Genomic DNA, 24174 nt, shown 5'->3' with positions numbered 1-24174 from the left:
ACTCGTGCTCTCTTTGCAAATGAACAGTGCCCTCAAAGGCACTCGTAGAGCGGAGTCTGGACGGCTTTTACTCTAAAGATTCAACGACCTCTGTTCTGGTATTTCTCCTGATTCCCATCACCACAAATAAGCTAAGTCTCTCCCTCGCCATATGCCCCAACTCACCACTGCCTCAGCAAGGCCAAATGGAACAGAAGGGAAAGAGCGCAGTGACACCGGAGCCCTGGGGACTCCTCCCTGCGGCCCGTGTCTTACTAAACTGGCCCCATGGAGGTGACTGAGCACCTCAAACAGTCTCAGAAAAGGGGAGCAAGGCAGGAGGGCTGTGACCTCACACGGACCGCCACCCGGACACAGGCCACCATCACGTGCTTCTCTCTCCCAGCTCCAACTCCTTCAACTGAACGGGTTCTCTTTGCTCTTTGCCCTTGCTCCCCACCTCTTCTGTTAGCCATCTCTCCTGCCTGTTCAACCTGCTTGTCTCCCCACGTGTCACCTGGTTAGCCGCACGTGGGGAAACCGCATTTGCTTGTTTATTCGTTCATTCATCCAAGGAACACTGAGCATCTGAAAGGTGCAATGCCACGCGGGGCCAGTAACAACAGCAAATAAAAGACAGTCCTTGTCTTCGTGGAGCGCCGGAAAGTACCAGGGCCGAAACAACTAATTGTCTTATTTTTCGAATGTAAAATATCATATGTGGTAACAATTCAAACGCTCCAGAAAAGGTTAAAATGAAAAACTTCTTATTCTTATGTGAGCCCCAGTCTGTCTCCCTAGAGGTGCTATTAACAATTTCTTGTATTTACTGAAAAGAATGTGTACCTACCGCAGCACACATGTCCTTTAAAAAATGTTTGTGAACAGGATCACTTTACACATGCATGGTTCTGCAACTTGCTTTCTCTCCCCTTATCAATAAATGTACTGTAAATCTTATTCTTTTAAATGGCCACCTAGGATTCTATTGAATGGGTGCTCCATAATGCATTTAATCTGGTTCAGAGATCTCATTTAGAACTTTGGAAGGTGGGGTGGGGAGTTGGGGAAGGTCTCTAAATGAGGGACGACGCAGCTCAAAGCCGAAGGACAGACAGGATTAAAGCAGGCAGGGACAGCAGGTGCAAAGGCGCTGTGGGGTGAGAAGCATCTCCCAGCACTGAAGAAACTGGAAAAAGGCCAATGTCGGCAGCCCAGGGGCCAGGGGAGAGTGATGGGGGGCGGGGGGGAGAGGGTGCCTGGTGGCAGGTGAGGAAGGACCTGCGTCGACCAGCCAGGAAACATGGGCTGGGTGTCTGCTATACACAAGACCTTCTAGGGCACATGACAGGAAAACCAAGATTGATGAAGCATGGCAAAGTGGCAGAGGGAGGGACCACACCTTAAAAAAAAATAGTAATACAAGCACAATCAGGAAAATGTAAAATCCCTTCCTTTGTGACTCACCTTGGAATCCAACAGGTAGCGGCCACTGTGTGGGCAGAGTACAGGAAATTTGCCCTGGGTCTGCCCCCTAGATGCCCTGCTAGCAGAGGGCAGAGAGCAGTTCCCAGTCACTTCTGCATTCCCAAGGACTAGCAAACCAAGGGACAACCGAACAGAACCGAATCAATAGATTCTCCTCCCATCTGAAAGTCACACACAGGGACGAGCCACGTTGATCTGTTTCGTTCCAATTATGCTGTAAGTGCTACCGAGTCCATAGTTGTCTATACACGACACGGACACAATCCTTGGATACTTCCTGGATTTGATAACATCCTAGCAAAGGTTCTGCCTCACTTGACAGCTGCAAGGCCTGCCTGGGAAGGGCCTGTGTCTGCACAGGAAACAACGGATGAGTGGGCACAAAGTTACAGAGGAAGACTCACTCATATTTTGGCAGTATGGACCACAGGGCTCCCATCCCGAGGCTGGGTCACACTGCTCTTCACTAACCCGTGTTTCTTTCTGTTTGGACTTCTGGAGTGCTCCCCTGTATCGCTCCACCTTCTGGAAGCCCCCAGTAAAGGTCTGTCAGTGCATAGCACCAATCGTAAGAAGTTACTTCAAAGAGACAGACTGCCAAATGGGCAACTCATTACGATCCAGAACACCCGTCTGCCAACAGATCTACCCAACAAACCAACTACCGGATGAAACCACAGAAATGAGGGGTGCTTAAATAAATAATAGAAACATGTGGGAACATCAGCAGGATCGATTGCAACTGGTTTCAAAGATGTGAGAAGCTGCCATTTGCCCCGAAATACATTCGTTACGGGTAATATCATCACACGCACACACTAAAAAGCTAACTACCCAGTGAAGTCCCAGAGGGCTCCTTTTCAGCCCCTGTGGCCTGACAGTAAGAAGCCAGCCTGCCTCGTCCAATAAAGCTGGCTCCAGATCTCTGTGATGCATTGTGTGCGAGATGGCCCGCGTTCAAACCCCGGTGTCGTTGGCCTGTTTTGGTACAACTAGAACAGAAAGTGATTTTCGAAGACTGGACTCAGCACGCAGCATACACCCTGAGCATGACTCCGACTCTTTACCTGGGATATAAAGCTAAGTCCTGCAGGAAGAAGAGAACAAAGGGGGCCCCCTAATCCAGACCCTGGGTCCCACCCGGGAGCCCCTCTTCTCTGTGTCCCTTGAGGTTTTTGCCGATTTTCTTGTTTGGAGATTTCTGAATGGGATTTCCTGGTCGCATCCACAGGCGTTTCTGGAGAGCTCCATTAAAGTCTCTTCTACACTCTAGCACCTTCTCATCTTGACCTCTTAGTGAATGATATAAGTGGTTGGCCTACCTTGCCAGGTTCCGCCGGGTGCCTTCTGATGACATCCGTCCCTCTCGCTCCATCCACTAACTGAGCCCCCTCTGGCAAAGGCCCTGCTTGGTTACATGCAATCTCTTCCCCGAGCTGCTCTCCCACTCGGCGCACTGGCCACCACAGAGCACCCAAAGGCTCTTCATGGCTCATGTCCACCGTCCATAGCCAACCTCAATATCTAATCCACACGAGGGGGATCTGGACATACTGCTTAAGGACACCGCAGAGACAGTGGTCCACACAGCCCCTAATTCTGTGCCCAAAGTCAAAAGACCTCAGCAGAGCTCTTAAGTGAAACAATGTCCATGTTTTCGGGAGATGGCAACTTGAAGCCAGAGATCATTATAATTTTTCTCTGCAGCTGCAAAACTTTGTTTTACTGAATGCTGTTACCTTCTGCATCACGTATGGGGAATTTTAAACAGGCAAATGGAAGAAGGTCTGATTGAAGATGAAGTTAAGTGAAAGAAATTGGTCTCATTTAGCACATGACAGGATTCATCTGTGTTCCCAAGTCCACTGAGGTGGCATCATGGGCGTTCCATATTCATGAGCTGCTGCGACACTGTGTCCCCTCATTTACAAAGAGCCGTGTTCAGCAAATTCTGTCCCTGTGGACACTCTGTGCATTTCATGGTCTTGTCAGAGAGACATCAAACGCTCCAGTAACCAAATACCAGAAAATGGCTTTAATTAGTGGATCTCAATCGTATAAATAATTTTTTTCTAAGTGAAAAAATGGGGAATTTTTTAAAAGGGAGAAGAAAAGGGGAAAGCAGTAGGCAACAGGCTTCAAACACCAGAAGGAACAAGAGAAAGAGACGGTCTCAGAGGAGCTCCTGAGCGAGCCTGGGCCCTGCAACCGTCGGTCCCCCGCACTCCCCAACTCAGGGTTCGAGGGACAAAAACAGGTCTGCGGGTCCCCACAGGTCCGCTTGATGAAGACCTGTCCCCTGTGACTTCACCTGATCGAAGCTGGCCCGGCCCGCACTCGTTACTGGCAGGGGAGGAGAGAGGCAATGGACACGGCAGAAAAGAGTCGGGAGACTGGGACGTTCGCTGGAGACCCGCACCTAAAACGCCGAGAAATACACGGCAGGGCCAATGTCTACTCTGGCGCTGTGCACGAGCAGGTCCCCGGGGAAGCGTGTGACGGAGCCTGAGGTCCTGAGGTGCTGAGGTCCTGAAATGCCTCCACGTTCCTGCCAAACTGCATCTCTCTTCATGTCGCCGGGCAAGGAGATCACAGACCTCACGAAGATCAAAATAGCCGATTGTTCCTCACGGCCCCCCAAGCTGTGGTGGCTCTCCTGGCGGACGACGGTTTGACGACGAAGGCTGGGACTGACTTTAGTTTCCGAGAGAAACCGGGCCCCAGCACGCCGTGGTGCTGGCCGGATCGCGGGCAGAGGGGGCGCTTCGCTAAGAGTGGCAACGCGGCTCGTGGTACGTCGTGGTGCGTGAGGGCCGGACCTCTGGAGCTGTGTTCCGGTACCCACAGCGGGATGGTTGCACATTTCGCAAGGAGCCATGAACGCAACACCCCAGAATGAGATTGGCCGCATCCCCCCACCCAAGTCCACGGTGTGCTTACAAGATCGAGCCTTCCGAGCAATTCAAAGGTAGTGCTCACGAGCACAAGAGTTCTCTATGGAGAAAGACACCATTCAGCCCAGGAGCCCGACACGGGGAGGACCCCGCTGCCACCTGCCGAGGTGGCCCCCAGGGAACATCACACCCACCGGTCACTGACAGTTGAAGGAAACGGAGGACGATGAACAGGAACGCTCCCTGCCACTCTGTGAGCTTTCGGAGGTCGCTGGCGCTTCCAGCTTTGATCTGTAGAGATGTGCTAAGGACAAGGAGGGGTAAAGGACTTTAAAAGCGACGAGGAAAAAGTGGCTGGAAGGAATGGAAGCTGAGGAACTTTCCACTCTCTTCAGTAAGGCCCAAGATGAGTGATACAGTGTTAACGTGACACAGAGCGCCTTCTCAGAGCCGCCCGTGGAAGTAGGGACGTCAGAAACCAGGCATATCTGATTCTATTTCATCCTCTTCGTGTTACATTGAAAAAAACAAGACAAACTACACCGCTTTTATTCTAAATCCTTAGGTTTTGTGTTTTTCCTTATATATATTTATTAAAAAAATGCCACTTTGATCGGTGCCACCCGTGACACTCCCACATACGGAACGCTTCTGAGCGGTTCCCTCCGCGCGAGGGCACTGCTGGTGACAGCCAGCTGGTTTTGATCACAGCCATTCCGAATCGGATTTTCATAAGATAGATGAGGAGTCTTAGTGCTGCTCTCTCTCTTATCAGATGAGAAACAGAGGGGGAGGGGGAGAACGGGTCCTGAGGGAACAGCGCAACAATCAAGGGCTGCGTGGTTCTTTCTCTGTCCCTCCGCTGCTGCAATTTTCAAAGGCGTCTGCCTCGGGCACTTTTAAATGATGGTGTCTCAATTCTGTAATCATCTTTCAAGAGCCTTCTCTTAAAGGGTCTTTTAGGTAAACCTAGTCCGTCAACCACACTTATGGACTCAGGAATCACATTCCCAGTGTGTGTCCTCCTGTGTGTGTATACATAGACGAATACACACACACACCCCCCAACATCTGTGAACTTTGAGAAAACTGGCAGAACATAAAGCTACAGAGTAAGATCTACCATTTGGCCATATCAGGTTCATCTCTTACTGGGGTAAGAGAGTCAGGCCCCCGTTACCTTTCCCCTAGATTTCTATTATACCTAATCCTTCTTTTTATTTTAAAAAAAATTTTTTTTAACGTGTATTTATTTTTGAGACAGAGAGCATGAACAGGGGAGGGTCAGAGAAAGAGGGAGACACAGAATCAGAAACAGGCTCCAGGATCTGAGCTGTCAGCACAGAGCCTGACGCGGGGCTCGAACTCACGGACCGCGAGATCATGACCCGAGCCGAAGTCGGACGCCCAACCGACTGAGCCACCCAGGAGCCCCTACCTAATCCTTCTTTAGAAAGAATGTGTGTGTGTGATATGTCAGAAAGAAAAGACTTCTCCAGCTGAGGGCTAAGAGGGGAGCTAAGTCCAACCTCCGAGCATAAGCATGCCTGTCCCTTCCCATCTCCCCTAAGCGACACCTGGCTGTCAGGTCTGCACCCTGGCCATCTCTCTGGGAGAACAGTCTACAGCTATCCCAGGGCGCAACTCGCTGTGTTTGGGTCACAAAGACGATCTGGAACAACTCCACGACTCTACCTGTCTTTGTACACGCAGGGAACATGATGCCTATGTATACAGTCCCATCTTTTGAGACAGACCTCCCAGAAAACTGAGCCTCTATTTCTTTCTAGTCAAATAAAAATCTGAGCTGTCTACAAGCTCCCTCCGGCAGTAGTTCTCAGCAACACGGCCTGTCTGCTGCATTCAGGCCCTTTGATTCCTTATTTGTCCGCTCCCCTCACAATTGTGTGAAGTCCCCATGCCCCTCCCCGAAAGCTGGAACACTGCTTGCCGACACTTCTCCCACGGTCTCACAAAACTAAATGCGATTAGTTTTGTCCTATCCCGATCCTGTCTCCTGTATTCAACCGGGACAGAATCCAAGGAGCTACAGAATAAATACCTTGATCTCTATAATGATTTCAGGGAGATTTAGCTCTCTTTTACTTTTGTCAGTGGTTAACGTTGGATGATTTATTATTAATCACATTCCCCTAAACTGACTATAGCATGACAGAGTGCTGACGGAGCTTTCTCTCCGTGTGTGTTCCTGGAGGAAGGTTAATACAATGCGCCTCATTTAAAGCACGTGCGCACGCATGGCACCAGGCTTTGGTTTCCATTCTCCTATTCTGCCTCTTCAGATGGGCACATGGAAGCAGGCTGTGCACAGGAACAGAGGAAATGGAACCCAGAAAAGTCACTGTCAGCCACGTTTCAGGTAAAGACATCCGTGACTGTAAGTCTGGAAAGTCTGGTGAGACCTAGAGATTTTAGGGCACCACGCGTGGCGTAAAGCACCCGGTCCCAGCTCTGCCAACAGAGCAAGAGGTCCGGTCAAGACACTGGGCTCTGCTTTGTAGCTGGATGGGGGGTAAGGTAGGATGTAACCGAGCTGACAAAGCAGAACTAAGATCTGCTGAAAGCTCAACTCGGTTCTCACAGACGCCCCTGCCTTTTGGGGATGCCAGAAGAATATAGCCAAACCAGTCTCTCCCATGTTTGTGGAGTCAATTTGTAGACGCCTACTCTATGGTAGTGCATACTTTGCTTAGGGTAGGGTCATGGGACCTTGAATCACCTCCTGCAAATAAATAAATAAGTAAGTAAGTAAGTAAAAGCAACTTCTCTGGCTGCATTGAAGAAATTTCTGGCAAGTTCCATGTGACCCCCTCTGGTGTCTCACTCACTCTGGGGACCAGCACTGGCCATACCCACATTGGAGAATAGAGAAGTTAACCCTGTGGCCTCTAGAGTCTGTATCTACTAATGCCCCTTTTTCTTTTGTTGCCAAGAATGTGACTTTAACTGCCTATCAAGGAAGAACTGAATTCCCAGATTTCTGGTCCGCAGAGTTGTACGGCAGTGTGTGCCCGATTAGAAATCAGGAAACATGGGTCCCAGATCTGCCCCCAATTTGCTGAACTCAGGCAATTACTTAGCAACTCTGGTCCTAGGTTTCCTTATCAACGAAGAAGGACTATTCTATCTCTAAGACAATCTTATTCTGGGGTGTCCATTACGATGTATCTCATGGGGGCACCTGGGTGGCTCAGTTGGTGACGCATCCAACTTCGGCTCAGGTCATGATTTCACCGTTTGTGAGTTTGAGCCCCATGTCAGGCTCTGTGCTGACAGCTTAGAGTCTGGAACCTGCTTCGGATTCTGTGTCTCCCTTTCTCTCTGTCCCTCCCCCACTCATGCTCTGTCTCTCTCTGTCAAAAATAAATAAATGTTAAAAAAAAAAAAAAAGAAACAAGTAAATGTTAGAAAATGAAAAAAGGAATATATCTCATGATATATATACATATATATGTATATGTATATGTATATGTATATGTATATGTATATGTATATGTACATATATGTATATATATTGCCCAACCAACTCTTTCTGTCACATTTGGTTACAGAGGAGTCTTTTCAAATGTTCCAGCCATAGTTGTGGCCTACTGGTAGAGCACAGCAAATCTTTTGTTTAGAATCACTGTAATAAATTTCATTTTCCATAATGCAACTAACCTGCACAGATTCCACCTGCAGCCCCATTATGCCCTCAGCCCACACCATGATTCAGCACCTTTGGCTGGGGCTCCCCCACGTCCCACACAGTCTTTCAAGTGTCCGTGTCTCTGAGGTGTCAGTCTGTCTCCTCTGCTCCACCTCAAAGGGGCAGGTTGGTGTGAAAACTACAAACATGGCCCTTCAGCCCCAGGAGGAGCCCTGTGGGGCCTTTGTTCTCACAAACATCCCAAACACCCGATACACCTGCTGCCACCCGCCGAAGCCCAGGGAAACCTCCAAAGCAGGTTCTCCTCTCTGGAAGACTCAGCACGGGCACAAGAAATCATCATCTAAAAGCGATTTCCACGGATTTGATAAAAAACGAAGCATAACAAGAGAGGAACAGTCAAACCTAAAGATTCTGTTTCATGTCACGGGGCTGTATGAGCCTGGTCTCTTCGGCTTATGCCTGTCAGCCGGGCCACTCCTGTAGGCGAAACCTGAGCGTGGGAGGGTCGGCAGAGCCGAGGACACAGGCTGGCAGGCTAGTCTGAGAACCGGGGTGGGAAGGGATCTGCAACAGGGGGCTAGAAAAATGAGTGGAGACTAGCTTCCTCAATAAGCAGGATTGAGACACCAACCCGATGCTTCAACAAGGACGAGGACGGCTGTGACAGCAGAGTGCTTGGGAGTCCCGAAGACCACGTCTGCAATCCAGCTCCACCGCCTACGAGCTAGCGGGGCTGTGCCAGAGCAGCTCATCCTGGCCTGTAAGAGCCAACGGCTAAATGATTAGGAATACTGCCTGCAAGCTGTTACACGTAAACATCATTAAGGACTAAGCTATACACCCTCATAACCAGATAAATTATATTAAAAACAAAGGCAATCAACAGTCAAAACTCAGCACTTCCTAAATTTTACGTTTCACTTTATCCATGCTCCTGTGATAATTTCTCTCTTCTACACCTGTAGGGGTCAGTGATGTCCTTCTGGGAGCCCGAGACCAGTCACGGTGAGGACACTGACACCACAGAAATCGGCAAACACTAACCCCGTGAGGACTTTGCTCCCCTGGACAGCCAGTGGTCAAACGGTAACCAGCACATCGCTGCGCAACAGCCATGTGACTTCCGTGAGCGGCTTCACGTGCCAAGGCTTCCATTTCCTCCTCTGTACAGGGGTGATAATCAGTGTCTCCTCCGAGAGCCGCCGTGAGGGCCACTGCAGGTAAAAGCACAGGGCCTGGCTCGCAGTGAGCACAAACACGAATTACCAATACCGTTTCCCACGAGAATGACTCTTCTCTTGGGGTGCCGGGGGGGCTCCATCGGTTGAGCATCCCATTCTCGATTTTGGTTCAGGTCATGACCCTGAGGTTGTGGGATCGAGCCCTGCACTGGGCTCTGTGTTGAGCATGGAGCCTGCTTAAGGCTCAGGCTCTCTCTCTCTCTCTCTCTCTCTCTCTCTCTCTCTCAAAAATAAAAAAAAATTTAAAGACGAGGCTCGTGGGTGGCTCAGTTGGTAAAGCGTCCAACTCTTAATCTGGTTCAGGTCATGATCGCATCGTTCGTGAGGTTGAGCCCTGCACTGGGCTCTGTGAGGAGCCTGCTTGGGATTCTCCCCCTCTCCCTCTCTCTCTGCCTCTCCCCCACTTGCTCGTGTGCGCTCTCTCTCTCTCTCTCTCTCAAAATAAATAAACTTAAAAAAAAAAAAAAGAATGGCTCCTTTTCCAAATTTGTTACCTCATATACAGAGACCAAAGCGGAGGCACAACAGACACGACAGTCAACCCTTGCACCAGTGAGTACCCCCCGCCCCGCCGCCTCCCCGCCAACAGACCCCACACCTGTGATGCAAATGTTCAGCTAAAGGAGTCCCTGCTTGGGGCGCCTGGGTGGCGCAGTTGGTTAAGCGTCCGACTTCAGCCAGGTCACGACCTCGCGGTCCGTGAGTTTGAGCCCCGCGTCAGGCTCTGGGCTGATGGCTCGGAGCCTGGAGCCTGTTTCCGATTCTGTGTCTCCCTCTCTCTCTGCCCCTCCCCCGTTCATGCTCTGTCTCTCTCTGTCCCAAAAATAAATAAACGTTGAAAAAAAAATTTTAAATATAAAGGAGTCCCTGCTTGGGTGTGTGTCAGGGAAGGGTGGGCAGGCGTGAGTTCAGGAAAACCTTAGTGTCCACTTCTACTGACTCTGAACTTAGAAAAAACAAATAGATTTTAAGGAACGTTATTTAATAAAAAAATTAGTGCTGACTGTAATAGTTTAAAAAGATTAGGGAGGCAAAGGAAGTAGGTTTGGGAACCAACTAAGAAGTCCCGTATGCTGAATGCTGCCCTAATGGAACGTTCTTACTAAGCAAGAGAAAGGAATTGAGATGTCAGGGTTCTAATTTATCTGTACTTAATTCTTTCCACTTTCTCTTTCTCCACATTGAAGCTGTGCAGTCTCGTAGCGGCTCTGCTGTTTGCAGAAGGGACACAGAATATGGGGGGAAGATTAAGTAAGGAGTGAGAAGCAGCCCAAAAGAGAGATGGGAAGCCCAGGGTAGGCGATGAATGGGGAGAGGGGAAGACAGGGGTGAGGGCGCGCCAGCCCATTTTTCTAATTCCACTGACAGTCCAGCATCTCACATCTCATCCAGCCTCATTGCTTGGCTGTGTTCAGCCACTTTTACCTATTTTCCCTGTTGACATGGCCAGAAAATTGAGCAATTACCCTTAAACTCAGAGCTCTCAGATCATCCAGATTGCTACACTTACAGAATTAAGTCCCCAATTGCCCCTGGCTAGAAGTGGCTCAACCCGGCTGGTCCTTTAGGAATTAAACACTTTTTGGTCGGCCATAAGGATTTATTATTCCCGAGGTTTGGAGGTATTCGATTCTGTCAAAACGGAATCCGAGTTGCAAAGAGCACAGCCCTCTCCAGTGGGGATGAGATGGTGGGAAGAGGCAGTGAGAATTCTGCCCACGGTCCTGGATCACGCCAAGTTGCAGTGGTTAAATGTGAGAAAGAGCTAATCCTTTCCTTTAAAGCTCCTGTTTTTAGAGACTTTCTACTTGTGAAAGACATCTTTGGGGGCTCACAGGTTCCTTCTTAACTTGACCTTAACTCTGAGACAAACTATTGGAAATTTGAGTCTGTATCTAATTGTACTTTCAGAAGTTGTTTCACCCTGAATATTATCCATCTTTTCTCAGGACAAGAAAATGCTCTTCCCCGTTTCTGTGCTTCTCAAAGTTCGTCTTCAAAGCTTCACACTCTATCCAGAGTTCACTTTCTGAGAGCTGTGTTTTGGAGCTGGAAACCCTTCTGGAGTTGGGAGAGGTGACAAGACTTTGCACCTGCAGTCTCCTCTACCAGGGTCCCCCCGGCCCCCTGCTCGCACCCTCCCTCCTGGAAACTCCACTCTTCCCTCTGGTTGAAGTGTAAAAACCACTGCTTCAGGGTGGCCTCCCCTCATCACCCAATCCAAGTCAGGTTTTTGCACTATTCTCTCTCATGGCGCTCTGAGCTCTGCCCCTAGTGGGCTCAATCATCACTTGGTCCTTACTTATCTAGTTGTGTGACCATTTGCGTAGTTCCCGTTTCCCTGACCACGCTATAAACAGTAAGAGGCCAAGGACCGCGCGTTTTCTTCAACACCATAGCCCCAGAGCCCAGCCCTGAGTACCGCAGAGTAGGTACTCAACAAATGGTGGTTGAATGAATGACTCACCCAAAGTCACGTGTAGAGCCTGGGTTCGATCCTATTCCAGATCTGATGTTCTTTCTTCTAACACCACACAACCTTCCATGACAGAAGAAGTCCGAACGCCTTAGTGTAAACCAGAAACTCGATTCCAAGGATCGGGATGGATAATCGTGCCACTAAAGGATGGCCACCTAAATAAGAAAGATAAGTGTGGCCATCCTACAATTTGGGGACCCTGGGGTCATTTGGGGGCTCTGGCTGTCCATCATTCTCAGCTATTCTCATACTCATGACTCCCAACTTCCCTGAAACACTGTGTCAACTCTTGTGAGTGATTCCACTTGGAATCAGCAAATTAGATGAATGGCAATCTCCGAACTTCATTAAAGGCAGTTTATATGGGACACTGAAAATCTGCAGCTGAGAACGGACCAGAATCAGGGCTTTGCTCTGCAGAACGAGCTTGTCTTGCCAGGCCTCACCACGAAGGCCCTTCGAATTCTTCTCCTCCTTCAAATCCTGCCTGGCCTTCAGGACCTACTGCTCATTCTTCCTTCCTCCTGAAGCATCCTCAGCCCACAGGGATTTCTTTGTCGCCTGAACTGGGGCCCTAATGGAACTCATGAACACAGCAACCACCACTGGCTGCCTCTGCCATCCAGTATCCTGCTGCTGTCTTAGTTCCATAACGCTTCTCATCTCTTCTGTTTCGTCTTCCCAACAAAGTTCTGTGTTCCCGTTGAGCACAGCCCTACAAAGTCTGATGACACGTTCGCAGATCACTTGCCAAAGGCCTAATCCAACTTGCAGGTGCATTTTGTTCTGTTAATGAAGTGATTTCGAAAAGTCTTTGTCATTTTCTGAAATATGAATTTGAACTTTCAGGCTATGCCATCTCCTCTCTAGGTTTACCACAGGCCCCCCCCCCATCCTTTACTGTCTCACATGTGTGCTGTTTCATGTGCGTATGGTATCTGTCTGGCCCCTCAGGGTATGCAAGCTTGTGGTCCACCATGGCCTTGCAAACAGTCCCGTGCAGGACATTCTAGCTAACCAGCAGACTCTAAGCCACCTCCAAACGTCACTCACTCCCGTTTCTCATTCTAAAAACAAATCTTATCCTAAAAGCCCCTTTCTTTTTCTATTTTCCTGCTCTCTTCCTTGGAAGTCTGACACATCGATGGAAGAAGCATTTCTCTTCTCTCCCTGGGCATCTTCCCCAGGGAAGAAGGAGAACACGTACCCAGAGCTTGGGAGGCTGAATGCTGAGACACAGATCTCAGAAACATGGCTCCTGGAAATTTCCTAGACAAGACAGGGAGGGAACGGAGGGGGCATTTCTCACTACATCAGAATCTCTCAGAGGGCAAGGGCTGCCTTACTCGCCACTATCTCTGGCATCAGGGCAGTCCTGGCCACAGGAGGCATTGTACGAACACCTGCTGCCTTTCTTCAATAAAATCTAACCTCTAAGACTGGTAGTGGAACAAGACCGCCTGCTTGGATCCTAGACCTTGGATCCCCGTATCTACTCCCTAAGATTCAGTCTCCTTTGGGATTGCTGGCCAATTGTCACCCCTACCAAGTACAAGGAAACCAGCAGCCTCTTCCCAGGTGACAAAGCTCCTCGCACCAGTGACCTTGAAGAACCTGGGTGTGATTTTATTATGGGCACCAGTAGGTTCCCTCACAAGGCACCCAAAGATCTGCTTAATGGCATTGCTGAATGAGCATCCATGGATGGTTCAGGGCAATCATTCATGGAGTGTCCCCACCCACTGGCTATTCTAAGTTCAAAGGAGCAGCCTTCACTAGCCAACCAAGTAATTCTCTGAGCAAAGATAATTCTAAAAACTAGTTATAGGTAACATATGATTCCTACTGCATAATGGATTCTAAACATTCACATACGGTCAAATAGACGAAGTCGAGTGTGAAGTGTAACATATGAACTGATTTTCCATTAAAGGACTCAGGCATAACTGCACGGAAAACAGATTTATGCCGGGGAAGAGGCATCCCTCCTAGAAGGTAAAATCAAGTACACTGTGCCAAGGAAGGGGGTTTTACGTGTTAAACCTCCAGAGCCAAAATAAAGGCCAAATCACTAATTTCACACTTCAAGTTTATGAAAGGGGAAAAGAAATACTAGGAGTATTCTCTGCAAATAGATTTCTTTCTTCTCTCCTTCCTTCATGGAATTGTATTAAGTATCCTATCAGTCACGCTAGGCACTCTGCATTACAAACGTGGGAGCTGACATGAATACAACCCACCTGTGGAAGGAGACACCAACACAGCTGAGGGTCACACCATCTGTGACAGCCCAGAGGCCAGGAGCAAGGACTCTGGGGTCAAGATCTGTATTCAAATCCTGGTGCTGGGCTGTGTAGTGTTGGTGGTATAGAGGTGAGCACAGCCGCCTTCCAAGTGTCATCACTTACTAGTTGTGTGACCTTGGGCAAGGATGTTTCTCTTTGCCTTAGTCAGCTCATCTTTAATATGGAGATCGCGAGCAATCCAAAATGTCCACTGCCAGGTGAACAGATAACCAAAATGTGGTATGTCCATACACCGGAATAGTACTCATCAATAAACGTAACAGGCTAACGATATATACAACAACCTGGATAAACTCAAAATCGTTGCAATGAGTGAAAAAAGCCAGACGCAACAGCATATGTACTTATGATTCAACTTACATAAAACTCCAGAAAATGCGAACCGCCCCAGAGCAACAAAAAACGAATCAGTAGTCGCCTGGAGACAGGGGCAGAGGAAGGATGGACTGGAAAGGGGCATGAGAAATTCTGGAGGGGCAACAGAAATGTTCCATATTTGATTACGGAAGCGGTTTCATGGGGCGTATACACCTGTCACAACTCAACTGGTGCATTTTAAGTGGATTCATTTTCTTGTATGTACATTAGACCTCAATGAAGGTGATTTTTAAAAACTTTCTCATAGATTTGTCTTGAGAATTAAAGGAGTTTGGTGATGAGTGGTGATGGCAGCGATACCGGTGGATAAGCGCTATGAGAGCGAGCGTTCTTTTGTGAGTCGGAAGACCACAGTCCCTCTCAGAACCCTATTTTGTATGATGATCTCTAAGCTTCGGTGCTGTCACATGTGAAATGACAGGCTGGGACGAGATGGCCTGCAGAGGTGCTCAAAGCTGAAATCCTTTACTTCCGATGTGACGACGTCACAACGGCAGCCAGCGCAACCTTCTAATAACACACGTTTATGATGTGTGTTAACTTCAGCATTCAGAGGTAATGAGTGCTGTAATGTTGAACAGTTATTCCTTGAAATGTAGCATTTTCACACGTCGCAAAAAATGGAGAAAGAAGGATTTCAGAAGTCCTTTGAAGGGAGTTAGAAAGAGGTTTAAGGTTTAGGGTAGGAGGAGGCCGGGAAAAGATACCAGTTGAGTAAACCTTCTGTAGACCATGAGTTTAATGAGCACCTCAGAGTTAGCAGCATCATAATGTCCACACTCACTGCTGCTTAACCACCTAACAGCCTTGTCAATGTCCGGGGGGCCCCTGCCTCCCTGAGTTCTTTGGCCCATCGTCCTGGATGATCACCCTGCTATCCTGTGCAATCAACGTCCGGAGAGACAATCTGTGAGGACAGGCAGATCAAAAGTGTGGCCAGCAGCCACCAATCACGGAGCCACCACATCTGGCACTGACACGAGACAACCCAGGTACACGTGTTGGGAAAGAGACTTGTGGAACAGAAACGCAGGATCCCTCATTTAACAGGGGCTCATTTAACTGGAAATCATTAGTGGGTGGACGAGTTTGCCAGCGACAAGGAGTTTAGTGAGTAGAGCTAAGGAAGAAGATCTGGTGAAAAAGAAATGACCCTGTCGATAAGAGATAATAGAAAAAGAAGAGTCAAATACTTAAGAACTATGAAGCCGTTCAGGAGCTCTCTAAATCTCAGAGCAGAAGCTGAATTCCTGACCTCCTATGACTACCTTTTTACCTTAAAACCCCTTTGGCAGGAAATAAGGCAGAAGTACTTTTTCATACTTCCTGTCCGTTCCTGTCTTCAATCCTGACTTTTGAGGCATTACGGCAGGCCTGACACACTTCGGTGTGCAAAATATTCGTCCAGGGAGTGTATTTACATTAATACAGATCTCTGGGCCCCAACTCCAGCTTCTGATTGCTGGTGGCCTGGGAATCTATATTTCGACCATTATCCCAGTACAGTTCACACGTCTCACATGTCCCCAATCCTGTGAGGCAGCCGAAACACAGGTAATCTAAGCTTTCTAGATTTAATGCTCCATTTCACTTTGTGGTCACATGCAAAGGTTAGTTACTGAAAGCTTTGGGGCTCCACCTGCAGCCATGACAGAGTAACCAGCACCGGGCATACCTTCCTGCAGGGGACAATTAGGAACCTGGAAATAACACAGATACAACTGTGTGCGGACTGCAGACAGTAGGAAGTGCAGGACAGTGATCCCTGAGAGAAGGGAAATGAGTGAGACCTTACCATCCGCCCTGGCTTCCTGCCTGGGTGTATACCTCCTGGACTCTGGCCCAGGGAGGGGGAACGCCAAGTGGATCATGGAGATCTCGTGGAGTTGAGGAGACAGAGGTCAAAATTTAGGTAGGCGAAGGTGGCTGGAACCGGAGAAGCAGAGGATGAGAGAGAGGACCTATGTAGCAGAAGGGCCGCAGAAATCTAGACTGATTGCACTCTAAGCTGTGTGTGTATAGGGTCAGGTTCCGCATGGATGGACAACGTATTACTACCAAGAAAGAACAATCCCCGAAGCTTACAGAGAACTGGAAGATGCTCAGCTCCACCCAGGCAGAGTGGAGAGTCCTGTGAACCACCAGGCAGGGATGCCTGGGGATCTTACTGTTTAAAGTTAACTCTATGGGAAAAAAGAGGGAGAGAGAGAGAGGGAATATTCTGGTTCTTTTTCTTCTCCATGTAAACCTTAGAATTAGTTTGTCAATATCCAGAAACTCGCTGGGAGTCTGATTAGGATTATACTGCGCCTATAGTTGTTAAGAACTGACATTTTGCTAATACCATCTCTAATAAACTTTTTAAAGTATGAAAACAATAAAGTTAGCTCTAGACTTGCCCTAATAAAGCTTAAAAACAAAATGACCAAGTTGACTAACAAATTCGTTAACTGTCTCCTAAAACAGATATAATTGCCGGGGCGCCTGGGTGGCTCAGTCGGTTGAGCTTCCGACTTCGGCTCAGGTCATGATCTCACAGTTCGTGGGTTCGAGCCCCACGTCAGGCTCTGTGCTGACAGCTCAGAGCCTGGAGCTTGTTTCAGATTCTGTGTCTCCCTCTCTCTCTGACCCTCCCCCACTCATGCTCTGTCTCTCTCTGTCTCAAAAATAAATAAACATTAAAAAAAAATTAAAAAACAAAAACAAAAACAAAAAACAGATATAATTGCCTACTAAAACAGAAACAAGGTCCAGACACTCAACATAGCAGCATTCACAATGACCAGCATCCAATAAAAAAACTACCAATCACGCGAAGAAGCAGAAAAATATGTCTTGTAACCAGAAGAAAAATCAGTCAGTAGAAAGAAACACAGGAAACACAGAGATGATAGAATTAGCAGAAAAGGACTTTAAAACAGCTACTATAAAGGCTACTGTCAACGATGAAGCAAAACGTAATCAAATTTTGGAAGACACAAAACTGAATGGAGCTTTTAGAGGTGAAAAATACAATTATCTGAAAGAACAAATGCACCGAATGGCCTTAATGGCAGATTAGACACCATAGAAGAAAAGAGTAGCTACGTAGCAGTGGAAACTATCCTCACTGGACCACAGAGTTTAAGACGAACTGGAAAGAAGACTTACTTAATGTCTCTGTATGTTAGTTTCCTCATCTGTAAAATGGGGAGAATAGCGCCATCTCACGGGGTCGTTGTGATGACTAAACGCTTTAACACATATAAACTGGTAGAATAGCGCCCGGCAGAATAAACACCCAATAAACATTAGCTATTATAACTTAAGTTTGCCCAGCACGCTGTGGGAGCACAGGGGAGAAACTTCTGAGTCAGAGAGGCAGTGGCGTGGGGACGGGGGGGGGGGGGGGGGGGGGGGGGGGGGACACGTGAGAGCGGGTGATGCTTCCGCAGAGTTGTGAAGGCCAAGTAGGGCTGGAGGATAACCCCGGAGGCGAGGTGCTCCAGGCAGAGGAAGCAGCACTCCCCCGAGGCACGGAGACATGACAGGATGCGGCCACTGCAGCCCGGTAAGGCTGCGGCAAACAGTGCCTTCACTGCCACCCAGGAAATGCTCTGGGGGCCGTGGAGCCTCTCTGGAAGCGTTTTTGATTTCCTCCAAAGGTATCTTACCTCCTCCGTCATCTGATCCATCCAAGCTCTGCTGTCTGAGGCGGTGACTGCCCCCAAAAAGAAGGAAAGGAAAGAAGAAAATCAACTTCAGACACAGAAAGAAACCGCCCAAATTGTCGCTGTGGGTATCCTTTCTCCCAGATGAAACTGTCTCTGGACCCACTTTCCTCCATCAGCTTGGTCAGACCTAATTAGGCAACCGGGTCTGCCATATACGGTGGCACAAGCTGTGCGGGGGACCGTTCCACAGACTATGACACGGATGCTCCTCTCACCCCCTGGGGGGACTGGCGTCCAGTGGCTCTGCCTTTACACTCTATCTTTGCCTAGAAACCTTCTTTCTCTCTCTTTGATGGAAGTCTTAGGAGAAGGCTGGGTTTAGAAAGCCGGTGCTGCTTCTTCCCATCTGTACCAATAAGCAGAACCCATGGGTCAGCACTCTGATACCTGGACGTCCAATTCTAAAAACCACAGGGTGGGAGAGGGACGGGGACGTCAGTGCCAGGGTCCAGACCTCCGGCTGAGGAAGCAGCATTAACTGAACTCTTGATTCAACGTGCATAACTAAAGGGGCAGACTGTGGTCAGATGTGTTCCATTTTCTAACGTTAAGTCCAACAAAGGCTGAACGGATGATGCCCGCGAAGCCTGCACGGCTAGCAAAGGTCCCCAAAGGATGCCATAAGAATATGCTGGGAACATACTCTTCTATTTCTTCAGAAGCCCTCCTTCCTGACCTGAAAAACAGAAAAACAGGGTTTGTGAGAACCCACTAGACTCATGTCTTGGTGGGGTATGGAGGAGAGGGGGTTTCAAAAGTGAGGGCAAATTAGCATATTCCAAGTGCTTTATTTATCTGTATTTCTCTTTCTAGACCAAGGCCCATAACCCACATGAGAGAATTACAGACACTGTCATGTTTCTCTATTTTACTTTATTTTATTTGTATTTATTTTTGAAAGAGAGAGAGCGCGAGCAAGCACGGGGGAGGGGCAGAGAGAGAGGGAAAGAGAGAGAATCCTAAGCAGGCTCCGCACTGTCAGCGCAGAGTCCAACACGGGGTTCGAACCCACAAACCACAAGACTGACCGAGCCAAAATCAAGAGGCAGACGCTCAACTGAGCCACGCAGGCGCCCCTGTAATGCCTAGGCTTATTTCAGTATAACTCCAACTGAAATCGTTGAGTTTAAGGGCAGACTAGGAAGTTCAAAACGCAAAAGGATAGAGACGATACGGTGCCCTCCTTTCAACAATTAACAGACCAATTTATAGAACACTTTCTTAGGATTGAGGCCTTGAGTCTTAGTTGGAGCTTTAGTTGTTAGCATGTGGAGCTTCCCAGGAGCAAAAATGGATGAACCAGCCATACAGATCGAGCTGCAGGCTCTGGGCCTTTCTGTAGCCTCCACCTGAAGAATCAGAAGACCCTGTGAGTGATGTTGGGCAAGTAGTGCCCTTAAGACATTCCATGAGAACAGGAAGCCTAAGTATACAGACATTTATCTAAGGCTGTGGTTCTCAAACTTCAACGTACATAAGAACCATCTCAAGGGACGCCTGGGTGGTTCAGTCAATTAAGCATCTGACTCTTGATTTTGGCTCAGGTCATGATTTCACAGTTCATGGGATTGAGCCCCGCGTCGGACTCTGTGCTGACAGTTCGGAGCCTGCTTGGGATTCTCTCTCTCTCTCTCTCTCTCTCTCTCTCTCTCTGCCCCTCCCTTGCGTGCACACACTCTCTCCAAATAAAGAAATAAACTTTTTTTTTTTTTTTAAAAGAACTATCTGGGAAGCTTATTAGACATGCAGATCACTGGACCTGGCAGAGAGAACACTCTGGATCAGTTGCTCTGGGAAAAGGGGAGCTCGAGGATATGCATTTTAAACAAATCCCCAGATAATCCTAATGTAAGTTGATCACTACTGACACTGTGAGAAACACTGATCTAAAGTCTTCTAAATGAGACTGACAAAATGTTGACAATTATTAAAGCTGGGTATTGGGTACATGTTGATTACTTTTCTGTATGTCCGAAAATTTCCACAGTAACAAAGGTTTTGTGCGTGTGTGTGTGTGGTGTGTTTTAATGAATTCTTGCAAGTCAGAAATCAACCACCATGATGAACATGGGCACAGGGTGGTGGCAATGTCATAATGGCCAAAAGCCAGGATGCATGAGAAGGCCTTCAACAGTGCTGGGCCCACTAGCCTTGCCAGTGGAGCTACATGGGAACCAACCCACAATTCCCTTAAAATCCAAACAACCCCCACCCCCATCCTGAATGTAATTAGAAATTAAGCCCAACTTTAAATAGGTTAGTTTCCATGAAATTCAGACCACATCAACTGCACTGTTAAGGAAGGAAGAGGGGGAGGGGGGGAGAGTTTTGGCTGCTGCTGGCAAGAAGAGAATGGGTAAGAACTGGATGGAACAACTCTAAGGGGATCTCTCAGGCTGTAGTTTTTGACTCTTAAAGAGAAAGTAAAGGGACTAAGCAAGCAGGGAGGGCCAGGAGGGCACGGGGGACAGAAAAGGTGGAAGGGAGGCACCACACGTAAACTGCAGACGGGTGCCCAAGGCATCACCACCAATGTTGTTGCTGGAGGATATTTGTCTTCAATACTCATCTGAGTCAAGAAAATCCTAAACATAGAGCACCTAGCAGCCACCAAAGCCACCTGTTTGTGTGGGAGGACAGAAGGCTCTACTCTCAGCTCATGTACGTTCCCCAGAACCACTGCCTCTCATTGTCCTGGTGAAATTGAACTTTACAACCCACCATCCAAATGCCTCAGGAATACGTCACCAACAGCAGAAGGGCTTGGCTGAATACAGGGTCAGAGAAGAACAACGTGATTAAAGAGGCCAGGCGGGCCGGCCAGCACCTGCATTTTGTACATCAGAGACATAGCATCTCTGATTACCCCAAAGAGTTGTGATTATATCGTCCCTTCCTAAGCAACGTGCCATGGCCAAAGTAGCAGTGATTTTGTCTGAAGGAAGCAATAATGGCACCACTAATCTTCAGGGGAAGGCTGATTAGCTGCCATTTATCCACTCCACATCCAAACGGGGAGGAGTTTCACATTCAGCATAACTGCTGCTGAGTTCACATCCTACTCTCTCTCACTCCAGGGTGGCCCAAGGACTCCTTCAAAATTTCATTTCACCCCATGAGGAGGAACAAGATCAAAATGGAGCCCTTGGGGCGCCTGGGTGGCTCAGTCGGTTAAGCGTCCGACTTTGGCTCAGGTCATGATCTCACGGTCCGTGGGTTCGAGCCCCGCATCGGGCTCAGTGCTGACAGCTCAGCGCCTGGAGCCTGGTTCGGATTCTGTGTCTCCCTCTCTCTCTGCTCCGCATGCCTAGCGCTCTCTCTCTCCGTCTTTCAAAAATAAATAAACCTTTAAAAAAATAATAAAAATAAGAATGGAGCCCTCAAGAACAGAGAGTGGGGATGCCCTCGGGTGGCATGTTCTCTTCTTCTCTCTCGTTTTGTTTTTTTCCCTCTCTCTCACTCTCTCTGCCTGAAATAGCAGATTCTGGGCAAGCCTTCTGCTCGGGATAGATGGAAAGGCCAGTGGGAACTTGGGCAAGGCCCTGGAGAACAGACCAGGGAGTGCCTTGCATTTGATAAAGCTGAGCGCTTTCTGGCCTTACCTAGGAGCGTGTCAGTTTGTCTGGACCACACTGGTGTTCATTTTTGTGTTGGTTTCAACATGAATTTGTTGCCCACACTGGGAGATTTTGTACAAAAATCCAGACTTCTGAGTCCTTCAGAGACAAAGCCTGCGAGGCCGGGCCTGCATTCCCTTATAGAAAACTCAAGTGAAGTGTGGTTGTGACGAGCCTGAACCCCCAGCCCTTCCCAGCACAGGGTTGGGGCAGGTGGTCAGGAGGAGTGTCTTTGTCGTTCAGTCTGCACTGCTGGCTCTCTTAGATAGGAATTAAGAAGCAAGAGAAGCATTTCCCGGAGCTTCGCAGCTACCAAAAGCCAGAAAGCAAAAGGAAGGCTAAGTGGGAAGAACGTCTCAGAAGTGACAGCGTACGTGTCTTTACGGAAATGCGAACACGCAACTAATCCGTACGTGCACCTCAGTAACAGAATTTAAGGTGCCGTTTTGATATACGACCCCACCCACTTCGCAGATCTACTTTACCTGCCTGGTCCCCAAAGGCACCTCCAGTCACACATTGACAGAGTCCGGCACAAGGACACAGACTCGAGCACAGCGATCCTCCAGCTACAGGTCATGACCCACCGTGAGTCATAAAATCAATTTAGTGGATCATCGCCAGCCTTTCTGGTCTTTTTCTTTTTCTTTTTTAACAGCATAGAGTAGAACAGAAAAGAGAGTATCCTACAAGTGGTAAGGGAATGTATTACATAAACATTCCCCCCCTCCCCAGTTTTATAAACAGACAAACCCAGTCATGACGTAAAGTGTATTTTTAAATTGTCGGTGACAGGTTAAAGAGAAAAAAACCCAACAAAACCCAAACACCGTGGTTTATCACAGCGCCATAGGGTGGGGTAACTAGAGAAGGATCTGGGCTCCCACAGACTGCGGGGAGGTGGAGGCTGAGGTAGAGGACGGAGGGTTCCGGGGCATCTCCTCCATACAGACGTACTTCTGAGGAAACAGCGTGACCGGGCCCAGCTTCAGCGTAGACTGTCCATAGGGCTGTAGTCGGCTGTGCCCTGGGCATCTGGTCTCTTGCTGCACCCCCAGCCCATGTGCCTTCTGTCCCAGAAGTGGCTCCCGAGGGGGGGGCCGGGGGGGGGGTGGGAGCCCACCACCTTCCACAGGAGGAGTGTCCCTTGGTGTTCTTCACCTGGCGCTCTGCCAACACTAACGCCAGCTCAGCCCGGCTCTGGGGATGAGCTCGAGCGGGTTTCAGAGACGCTATGTGACAGAGGCGTGCGCTCCGTCCAAGTCACGGGGCGAGTCAGTCACGAGGCTGACGCAAGAAACCCCATCTCCTGACTTGCACCCTAGATTCCAAACACTCTGGCCTGGGCCTTTTCAAAAGCGGGTACCCGCTGGCTTTCAGACGCCCCTCGGGCCCCCGGACACCTGTGTGCGTTCACCGTGCAGACCGTCCGTTCCTGACTTGCCACACTTACGGGAGGCAAAGGCGGATACAGAGAACTAGAAAGAATCCTTTACCACGACAGCTCTCAACCAGCGGCGCACAAGAGAATCACTGAGTTTTTTGTTGTTTTCCCCAGTGTCTATGTGCTGGGCCTCACCCCAGGCCCCCCGAGGAAGTAATTTCCAGAGACGGGACCGGGTCACACGTATGAGAATCAGTGCCCTGAAGCTCACTTCAACCAGTGTGCTGAACGACAGGTACTGAGCACCAAAACGGAAACCCTGTCGCCTTATGCTGTTGAGTTGCCCGCTGTCTTCTAACACCAGTGTCAATGAACTCTGCCTTGACCGGAAGGCTGAGGGGAGGCAGGAAAAGCCTTCATAGCTGAAGCCTCTGCTCCTGAGGGATCCTGAGCTGGCTCTCCTGAAATTCAGACAAGATTCCACGGTGCCCGTGAAACCTGAGCAGGCACTCTTCGTCTCGGCAGGCCCAGAAGCGGTTCAGATCCGATTAGAGATGCTTGTTCAATATTCAAAATGTAGAACACAGAGGTTGCTGAACCAGCGCTTTGAAAAGTTAATTAAATGCCAGGTTTCTTTTGAAGAGCTACTCCATCACTGGCTGATTGCTTTGGCCATTTTGCAGAATGAAGCTTTAGCTCTGGACAATGACAGGAATGTTCTCCTTCACCTCCCACCTTGTGAAGACAGGGAGACAGGAGTAAGGGCACTCTGGCTTCCTGCTCTCCCGCGAGTGACACAGACATACCTGGTCGGTATCCCTACCTCCATTTAAAGCCTCGTCTTCAGCCCGACCCTCAACCAATCCCTCCTGGTTACTGCCCTGCTTCCCTCGGACTCACACCAGGTTTCCTCTCCTCGGCTCCATACAGAGACCTTCACTCCTCAGGGGGAGGCCCATTCCCAGGCCCCGCTCCCGCGAGCCTGTCACAGGAAGGCTGGCGACTGATGATATCAACAGTTA

General features: G+C 48.8%; 1 protein-coding gene across 4 annotated transcripts in view; it reads right to left on the bottom strand.

Annotated features, from left to right (window-relative positions):
* IFT43 (intraflagellar transport 43) overlaps nucleotides 1–24174 on the bottom strand; it is an 82126-nt gene that overhangs the window by 5128 nt on the left and 52824 nt on the right. For 3 of the 4 annotated variants that reach the window (XM_043556683.1, XM_043556685.1, XM_043556684.1), the window contains exons 4-5: nucleotides 18795–18827; nucleotides 18092–18138 (exon numbers count right to left, since the gene is read on the bottom strand). The exons of the other annotated variant lie outside the window; for it this stretch is intronic. In XM_043556683.1, coding sequence (XP_043412618.1) covers nucleotides 18092–18138; nucleotides 18795–18827 — 80 coding nt within the window. The remainder of the gene's footprint in view (nucleotides 1–18091; nucleotides 18139–18794; nucleotides 18828–24174) is intronic. 4 annotated transcript variants of the gene reach the window in all.

This window comes from Prionailurus bengalensis, chromosome B3, assembly GCF_016509475.1.
Source record: "Prionailurus bengalensis isolate Pbe53 chromosome B3, Fcat_Pben_1.1_paternal_pri, whole genome shotgun sequence".
Taxonomy (NCBI): Eukaryota; Metazoa; Chordata; class Mammalia; order Carnivora; family Felidae; genus Prionailurus; species Prionailurus bengalensis.
The sequence above is the reverse complement of the archived record's forward strand: the minus strand, read 5'-3'. Positions and strand labels throughout refer to the sequence as shown.